The following is a 10,074-nucleotide window of genomic DNA, read 5'->3' on the forward strand; positions in this document are numbered from 1 at the left end:
CCCTCAGCAATATTAGTATTACTGCCCTGATAGGAAAGCTTTAGTGCTGTGTGTTTCCTAGACAAAGGGAAGGAAAAACATTTAAAGGCTTTTCTTGTCAAAAGAAGGAGAATGTATTTGCAAACTTTCCAACAAAAACAAAGAAAAGCAAATCTCATCGTATAGACAAGATCTTTTAATTAATAAGTATTTTTGTACAGTAATCCACAATAGCCACAATGACAAATACTGTATCAGCAAGTTGCAAAACTACTTCTGCTTCAGGCAAAGTCAAACAAGCTAGTTCATACTTGCCTTCGCTCGATTTTAAGATGGTCCAACTGACTTGGCTTAAAGGCGTTTAGAGAGTACTTACCCTGTCCCTTCCACCAACAAAGCTGCGGTATAACAGTCTCCCACCAGAGGTGGTGACAAATAGCTGTGAATACCACTACCTTCAAGTGGCTCAACTGTCAGCAAAATTAACACCTCCTTGGCTTAAAACGTGCATTTAAATTGTACCTTCAATTAGACAGCTGTAACAGGCAGATAATACCTGTAGCATTTAGGCATAAGGACAAAGCAAGTCAAGACCTTTAAGCAGCACTATAAATAAAAATAAATAAAAAAATAAATAATAAAGGAATGTAGCGGCAAGAAGGGAAGATACCTGGCACAAGGTATCTGTACAAGGGAAAACAAGAAATATGGCCAAATTTAGGGTAGCTCATGAAACCACACAGATAAGTAATTTAATACCCTAACAAGTAATAAAAAAAATCTGCTTAATGGCTAGAATTCTTAATTAAAAAAAATATTGTGGACACTTAATAATTCTTCGGTGTTGAGGACTAATACTGAACGTTACAAAGAGCACAGAGGAGAGTTTTCATTATATCGTGGTAGTAGTACATACCAAGAAACGTATACTGAGGAACATCTCCCCCTTCTCTCATGACTGCATAAATATCACCAACATATTATAGATGTACAATAGCTATATAATAAATACTGGATTGATTACACAGAACATTAAAAAGCAAAAAATCCAGAATTTTTCCAATTTAACATCAGAAAAATGGAAAACCATATCACATGACCTACCACTAAAAAACCAGAACATTTTAAAAAATGGTCTGGGAAACAGCACCCCTAGAGAAAAGCCTCTCAGCTATTCTTTTCTTCAAGGCAACCTTGCAATTTACTCTAGATAAAATGCAACAGTGAGATGGAAGCATTATTTCTTCCCTCAAAAAGCATCACAGCCCTGAAGACAGAATTAAGAGGATAGACTGACAAAAGGATTACCAGCTTCGAGTAACATTGGCATTTACGCTGAAACCACATGTCTGTGCCTGCTCTGTGGTCCAACAGCAGCACTGACAGAACCGCACACACACAAAGAAGTCACCTATTACAACCTCCTGCTCAGAGAAGCGCCAAGAACAGCAGGTTACCCATGGCTGTGTCAACCTGGGTTTTGAGCACCTCCGGGGACGGAGACATCTCTGGGCGGTTCTTCCAGCGTGTTGGCTATCCTCACAGTTACATGAAATCGGAATTTCGATCTTTGCAACTTGAGTCCATTGTCTCTTTTCCTATTGACAGAAAAGCCTTACTATACCTTCTCTATACTCTTGTTAGGTATTTGCTCTTCTTAAGCTGAACACATCCAGCTCTCTCAGTCACGTGCCTCAGCCCCCTAATCATTTTGGTGGCCCTCAACTAGACTCACTCCAGTATGTCAACACATTTTTGTATTGAAGAGGCCAAAATTTGACACAACACTCCAGATGTAGGCCTAGAAGTGCTGAACAGAGTGGGAAAACCCACCTCACTCAACATCCTTCCCACATTCTTACTAATACCGCCCGGTATGAAGTTGGCCTTCTTCACCTCACGGGCATGCTGCTGACTCAGGTTCAGATTACTGTCCAGCAGGTCCGTGGGATTGTTTTGTCACAGATGAAGGACCTGAAGTTTGATAAAGACAAATACTAAGAGGTTCCTAGCAGCCCATTTCTGTCAAGATGCCTCAATGGCAGCCCTATCCTTCATAATACGATAGGGTGGACATTCCCCCAGTCTGGTATCATCTGGCAACCTGCTGAGGATGCATGCCATTCCTTCATCCCAGGTTTTTGGTAAAAGTATTAAAAGTAACAGTATTACCAGCCCAAATATCAACCCCTGAGCGCCTCTATCAGCAACCAGCTACCACTGGAACTTTGTACTGCTGATCACAACCCTTTGAGACCAACGGTCCCGCTAATTTTCGAACCACTTTACAGACCACATGACAAGTCCGTATTTCACCAACTGGACTACGGGAATAACACGGGAGACCGCGTTGAGGGCCTTGCTAAAGCCCAGCTAAACAACACCCACTGCTGCCCACAGAGACAGCCATCCCACTGTGTTATGAATTTGTTACACAATGCTACGGTAGCCCGCACCTGCACCGATCTGAAATAGCTCTGCTCAAATTTTCGTAGGCATGCAAAAGAGATTTTGAACTCTGTCCTCTCACAGTCCTTAGAATCAGCAGCAGCTCAGTTCCTCCGCGGCAGGGGAGCACGAACCGGTTCTAATTACTGACTGGAGGAATAAATAACTCTCAGGAAGTGATGTGCTGCCAGCAACCAAAGGCAATTTGCAGTGTCCCAGCTAACACAGTCAATTATTTCATCTGCTTTTTTCTTCTCCTAAGATACCGCTCACTAATATTGTTTTTCTCCAATACTTCACAGCCTCCAAGGCTGTCATGACAACACTTTGAAAGACAAAACCCAAAATATTAATAAAATGCTATAGCAATCATCCTCTACAATTTGTTGTACCACTGACAGTACTGTTAGCCTAAACGAGAGAAAACTGTCAATATCTCCTTTTAAAAAGTTCTTCCCAACTAGCATACGTTTTTGTTTACAGTAGCAGTAGAAAGACAAGTACCACGTTTAAACACCTGTTTTGCTAAGACATTTTCATATTGCTGGGACAGAGACAGAACCTCTGATGTTAACTACTAGCCCATTCTTTTAAAACAAATTTTTAAATACACATGAAGCATTTCCTCAAATATATTCATTTTAGCTCAATGTGCTAGCCTACTACTAAACCAAAACAAGCACAGAAACGCATACAAGTATAAATACAACCACCTAAGCATGCTTCAAGGTGCAATCCTATTTACAGGAGTTAAACCAATACAGTTATACTTGTGAAGGTCTTTACAGACACTCTTAATAAAGATTGGTTTTAATTAATATTTTCCCATTTTAGGTTTATGAAACATTACCTAGTTTACATTACTCAGTATGATACTCTAGGAACTCTTTATCATGAGAGTTTCAAAATTTCCTCCCAAAATAAACCTGGTGATTTTTAAGATTTCTTCTGCCTGCTGCCTGCAATCACTGCCCACCAAGAAAATCCCATGCATACATCAAAAAATAGTTTACAATTGGCCTACCTTCAAGACAGTAGCAGGTGACAAAGTAAGGATTTAGGCATTGCTGCATACAGTTTAAGTTCCCAATCCCGTAGCTATTGCATCCGGGAAGAATCTTACCTGATGTCTCAAGTGACTTTGTGAAACTCACCAATCCAAAAGGAGCTTTCATGACCAGGACCAGCAAATGTGCCTTTCAATGTGCCTTCTGGTCCCCTCTTTCAGGTAATATCCTAACTACATCAGCACAAGACCAACTACAAACATGCAGAAACTTACGCTGGTTTCATCAAGGAAAACATCTTTGGACTGTTTCCTTGTATATCAGTGTAGCACATCTACATTATAAATATGCACAGGCACGTCCACGTGTAAGAAAGAACAAAAATGTATCGCTCCCCAGCAGAAGTTTCAATCTACAAATATTATATCTTATATCAAACAGCTCTAAGCGGAAGCTTAACATAAACATATAGGTTTATGGGAAGGTTATAAAGACTTTTCAGATAATTGTTTTTTCTCATGATTAAACCTGCTTGTATGAGTTTAAAAGTATAGGAAGGTCAAAGTTCTCTGACACTTTCATTTGAATGGTTAATTATCAAATAAAAAATAACAAAAAAAGTTATTTTACTCTCTTCTCCTATAAGTCACATTCAGAATCTTTGAAATATCTATGTTACCTGGATGAGAAGACCACTATTCCAGGCCAAACCAGCACATGCGTGCACACGCAAGCGCAAAACTAAACATAAAATTAACAATAGGAACATACAGGTACTATACTAGAAGCTGTTTAATAAGTCAACAATGTAAACACTCATCCATTAACACATCCACACTAGTAATTCCAATCATCAGTCTACCTAAATGACTAGGACAAACCAGCATTTAGAAGCACTGGGGCCGCATCCAGGAGATGAAACCCAGATGCTGGCCACAACAACTCCCTCACTTGCATGTGCTTAGCTCTCGAAGCTGTAATTTTAACCCAAGTGCCTAAGCTCCTTACACAGTACAGAAGGAGGCTAGGTATTTCACCAAGAGATGGCTGAGTAAACAGGTAGCGTGCTAAGCTCAGCATAATCTAAAGTCAACACATTCAGCGTGGACCTGTCAACGTTGAGCCACCAGGAAAGCACTGTGGCTTTCAATGGGCAGGGACTCCTCAATTCTAATCCCGGGATGCCCAACCTAGAGATACAAAAAAGCTCTTTTCTTTCTGTGGATTCCCACCCACAAACCTTCATGATGGGTGAGTCTACACCATCTTTACTTAGCAGTGCTGCTACTTTTTATTTGTTAGTTTGTTTTATAACATAGCTGCTGACAGCGCGCTTTCTGTAAGGCAGGATGGTAGCTCAGAAGGGAAAATACCAGGGTTTAGTTCCTTCACTAGTGTGGGAATCTGTACCCATACCTCCATCTTCCAAAAGAATATGCAAGCTGCAAATCAGTCTTCTCTTCCAGACAGCGTCTGTTCACCTCTCCTATTTGAGTCTGGTTTAAAAAAAGGCTCTAGATTTAAAAAAAAACACACACACACAAAACTATTGAAGCATGGCTTTAAAGTGTTATGATCAGGCACTTGGGGAGAAAAGGGCAGGAAATATTAGGCTTTCCGTGTTTGCTCCAAGGAATATCTAACATAAACCAAGTAACTTCTGAAATCAAGGATCAGAGCCTGCATGTCTCCAGTCCTGGAGGGCATCTTCTTCTTCTACATCCTCTTTCTGGCTAAGTGAATCATGCATTCTTTTTCTGGATAGTAACACAGTTTCAGACAGGAGAACTGAAGACAACACACAGCTTGGAGACTAGGATATTCGCGCGGAAAGTGGAAGATGTAGGTTGATCCATCCAGGCAAAAAAAGGAATCTGAAGCAGGGTCTACCACATTCTGGATAAATGCTTTAGCTAATAGTCGTTAAACAGCAGCAGGACCAGCACCTCCTCTTCCAACTGTCTTCTAATGCTGTTGCTGTACTTTATAGAAGACTGACTCTGCAGCACACATTGGGCGTGACTGGAGAATTCTCACCTGACTGAACTCCCCAGGAGACTGTGGCAAAATAACAACATCCAGAAAGCAGACAATCGTGAGCCAGGCATCATGTTAATCACCTCTCATGTAAATTGAAAAAAAAAAAAAATCTGATATCCTAGGATCTTTAAAGCTATTAGCTATACTGGGTACAGCGCTTAGACACCTTCAGAGCTTGATGATAAGAGACCGAGTGTTTTCAGGACCTCAGTTTTGACTGCAAGCACCTAGAACAGTTCTATTTAAATACTTCTATGAACCTACTTACTGATAATAGTTAGGGGAGAGAGGGATCAGAATCAGAGGTATAACCTCATGTCAGGATTGTACCAAGCACTTTCATGTCTTTCCTAACTCATTACTGAGAGATAATTAACACCAAACCACAGAATACTTCTGCAGAGTGGACATTATAGGGAAAACATGAACACCTGTCAATTAATTCCAATTGAAGTTAGCTATCTACCCAGAGCTCATCTTTTTATGTAATGCAAGTTAGAGAGCTGCAGAGGGTTAAAAAGCTATCCGTTATGACAAATGCACATGCCTGACATCTGTCAGTTCACCTACTTTTTTAATCATTACAATTTTTCCCCAATATATTACTGTTAATTTGATCTATGATTTGCAGCATCCATTCTCTGTGCAGAATCCCACAGATATCCCCAAGCACGTGTTTGCTTTGGCACATTGTTTAAATAAACCTACTGGAAAACGCACAGAGATAACAGACAATAGAGGAGTCAGAAAACCATCTACACTAATTATTTTAAATTCACGTGTAAGGTTTCAGTTATCTACACAGTATGAACACAAGCAATGTGGTAATTTCAACATTATTCTACCATTCGCATAAGAGCTTTCAACATTTGCTCTCTAAGTGCAGTGATCCTTTGTATGAAGCATCACCGTGCTAGCTATACAAGGACAACACTACTGATCAGTATGCTATATAAAAGACTAAGCATAGCACTTCCAAAATAATAAAAACTAATTGAGCAACAACTCATGCGTAACACTCCCTCAGTTTTGCATATACTATTCAAACCCCTAGCTTATGTTACCAATTTAATATTGTACAGGTTTTGGCTGAACAGTCAGCTTCAGGTTCATAAATACACGTGGAAGGCATTTCCAGAGCACTGTCTCTGGGCACCTTGAAATTTTTTAGCAAACAGTAATTGGGAAAGATCTCTGCTTCTTTCCCTCCAGCCACTGTAAACGGCATGGGATTTTTGTGTCGAAATTTACAAACTGGCTTGGTTTTTTTTTTGTCACGCATCTACTCTATCCTACAATATGAAGGAGAACAAACGCCTTATGAATTACATTTCGCTTGCACTGCATCAGCACATTTAGGCACGGGCAAGCGACTGAAGAAACTACCAGACGCAGACCTGAGGGTTCTGCATGCAGCATCATACCAAAAAAAAAACAAAAAAAAACAAAAAAAAAACAAACAAAAAAAAACCCCACACACAAAGCAAACAATCGAAGATGCCAAACTTACACAGCACCCTCACCAACTCACTTTCAATTTGAGACTTGTCAAGAAAAGCAAAATATTCGATGCGATGCACTTAAATACGAAGAGTAACTCACACTTGGCAACCCAGCATCATCAATTTAACCGGGGGGGGGGGGCGGTCCCGAGAGGGCTGCATGCAGACAGCCAGCACAGATTGCTCTTTCTGGTGCTGGCCCCGGGGTCCTTAAGGGATGGGACAGCCCAGCCACAAAACGACCACCCCGCGGCGAGGGAGCCGGCCCACCCCACCGGCGGGGCGGCGAGGCGCACGGCGGGGGAAGGGGAACCGACCCCTTCCCTGCCGCCTCCTCCTCCTCCCGCCTTTGCTCCCTGCCGAGCAGGGGAGACAAAAGGGAGGCGAGGAGCCCCCCGCGGCCCAGGACTGCCGGCGGGGGCGGGAGCGGGGCGAGCTCCCGGAAATCCCACAATCCCCACGGCCCCGGCGGGAAACCCTTCCAACCCCCCCGGGCCGTTCTACCGGGAAACCCCGGCCCAGAACCTCGCACGTGGAGGGGGGGAGGGGGAAGGGGCGGCTCCGCCTCCCGCCGCTGAGGGGGCGCCAAAGGAAGGAGGGGGAGCACCGAGTAAAGGGCTTCCCGCCCGCCCGGGGGTGACCCGCAGCCTCCCGCCGCCGCGCCTCACCTGCTTGCTCCGGGCATAGGGAGGCTTCGCGGTGCCAAGGTGGTACCGCCGGGTCCGGATCTTCCCGCCGCCGACCCCCCCCCCCGCCACCACCGTCGCCGCCTCCCGAGGCCATGCTGGGATCCGGCCCTTCAGCTGCCCCCGCGGGGATGGGTCCGGCCTGTCCCGGGCCCGGCCCGGCCTCCTCGCCGCTCCCTCCCGCCCGCCACGCGCGGCGCGGCCTGGAGCGGGGGCTCCGCGGCCTGCCCCTCCCCGCCGCGCCGCCGCCGCCACCCCCCCCCGCGCGCGCGCTCGCTCGCTCGCGCTCTTTCCCTCTTTCTCGCGGGCGGGCGCGCGCGCTGCTTCTCACGTCCCCTCTCCGCCCGCTCCCGGCTGGCGCCCGCCGGCCAGTCCCGCTCGCGCTGCCCGCCCGCTCAGCTCGCTCGCGGCCGAGCCGCCGCACCCCTCCCCCCCTCCCTCTCTCTCTCTCTCTCACGGCCGGCCAACCAACCACACGGCGCCCGCCCGGGCGGCCGCGCGTCACTAAAGCGCGCGAGCTGCGTCAGAAGAGCGGGGACCTCCCGGCAGCCCCCGCGCGCTTGGGCACCGCCCGCTGGGGGGAAGCGGGACAGGAGCAGGCCGCGAGGCGACGCTGAGGCGGCCGCGGCCCTCGGCGGGCAGGGCCGGGACCCGCCAAGGGACGGGCGTGGGGGCGGAAATACCCGCCCCCGGGAGGCCGCAAGCGAGCGCGGCTCGGTGCGGGCTGGAAGGTCGGGAGCAGAGGTTTGTGACGGTGGAGGCCGCGCCGGGTTGAGCGCCGGTGACGGCCCTGGGCTCCTCTGCCTCCTCCCTGGGGCGCTCCGCTGACGCCGGAGGCACGACTTACCTACGCCGTGCCGGGCGTAACTGGAGTCGTCCCGTCCCCCCGAGGGATGGGGGTTCCCTCGTCCCTGCCGGGGAGGGGCAGCGTGGGGGATGGCGGCGGGAAAGCTGGAGAGCGGCCCTGGGGTCGCCGCCCTACTTTGGGGCTGCGTAAGCGCTGGGAACGACGGCCTGAGGGACTTGCCATCGCTCATTCTGGGCAGATGGGAAGCAGGTGGGGGGAAAAAAGGCTTCGACATAGATGCTTCTTCCTCAAAGAGGAAGAGGGCATTACTATTACAAATTTTAGAAATGTAAAGTATTTAAGTTTCTCTAGACTCTTTTTATTATTATTCTACTAGAAGTACAGTTGAGAAAAATCTATGGTTCTACATCTTGCATAGAGCATTGATCTGCCCTGGGAATGATGGGAGCAGACCACAAACTCACAACCACCTTCCCTGTGTAAAGTCATTAAAAATGTTCACCCTAAAAAAACCAAAACAATGTACTAAAAAATTACTAATTAGAATGAGATGTAGGTAGAGCTGTGATGTAGCATGCACTTCTTCCACCAAAAATAAAAGCGTGTCACAGCATGCATCTGAAGGAAGAGTATATCAAGCACAGGGGCTTGGGGGAACTCAAACCAGGAAGGGCGATTCTAAAGGCCCGAAGAAATGCAAACCAGCAGGAACAGTGGCGAGGGAACAGCTTTTAGAAGGAATTTTACTGGGGAGTATTGTACTGCCAAGTCTTTGTTTCATGATGGCTTTTTTTAACCTCATTGGTATCTTCCCAGCTCTCCTACATGACTTGCTCCTGCTCAACTTCTTAGTCCTGCTTTCATAGTTATCTAAAGGAGATAACCATTTCCAAAATCCCAGAAGAGTGGAATTGCTTTCCAGGCATTTCTCCTCATGAACTGCACACCTTCAGAACTCCCACAGTCTCTTCCTCTCCTACCCTACCCCCGTGAATAGAGCTTTTCATGCAGTGGGCTGACTTGCAGTGATAGATGATCCCTTCCAGGATGTGGAACACATGGATTTAGGAGTCACCTGCAGGAACCACCTCATCTTGTGTAATATGCTGGTGTGTTACATCTGCAGACCAATTTTAGGGTGAGGCTGTGTTTCTACAACATGCTTGTTGAAAGAAATCTACATCAATATAATACTCAAAATACACGAAAAATAGTATTTTAGCCTGACCTGGTAACTCTCTGTCCAAGAAACAACTAATCATGCTAAGTTTCACCTTAGGGGAGGGAAAAGAAGGGTATCATGATGTATTTCCATCATGGGAAGAGCAAAACTTCGAAAGGGATATAAACCATGCCCTTTGGTAACATTCATTCATCAGTAATAATGCTGCCTTCTGAAACAGCACCTGTGTGGAGAACTAAAATTGCTCCTGCACTGGATACGTAAGAGCTGGGCAAATTTAAAATGACTCCTGCACTGGATACGTAAGAGCTGGGCAAATTTTAAACAAGATACCTTCTTTCTGATGCATGCTAAGGATATCAAGGTAACCTGTAAACACGATTTTTTCTTCAATGTATGCGTCAAAGGCAGCTACACTATG

At 46.0% G+C, this 10,074-nt stretch overlaps 1 protein-coding gene across 1 annotated transcript in view; it reads right to left on the reverse strand.

Annotated features, from left to right (window-relative positions):
- NUP153 (nucleoporin 153) overlaps nucleotides 1-7,902 on the reverse strand; it is a 45,295-nt gene extending 37,393 nt beyond the window's left edge. The window contains 2 exon segments of the mRNA XM_063325852.1: nucleotides 7,645-7,716; nucleotides 7,718-7,902. Of these exon segments, the coding sequence (XP_063181922.1) occupies nucleotides 7,645-7,716; nucleotides 7,718-7,759 (114 nt within the window). The 5' untranslated portion in view covers nucleotides 7,760-7,902.
- Between the last annotated feature and the right edge of the window lie 2,172 nt (nucleotides 7,903-10,074).

The sequence above is a fragment of the Chroicocephalus ridibundus genome, chromosome 2, assembly GCF_963924245.1.
Source record: "Chroicocephalus ridibundus chromosome 2, bChrRid1.1, whole genome shotgun sequence".
Taxonomy (NCBI): domain Eukaryota; kingdom Metazoa; phylum Chordata; class Aves; order Charadriiformes; family Laridae; genus Chroicocephalus; species Chroicocephalus ridibundus.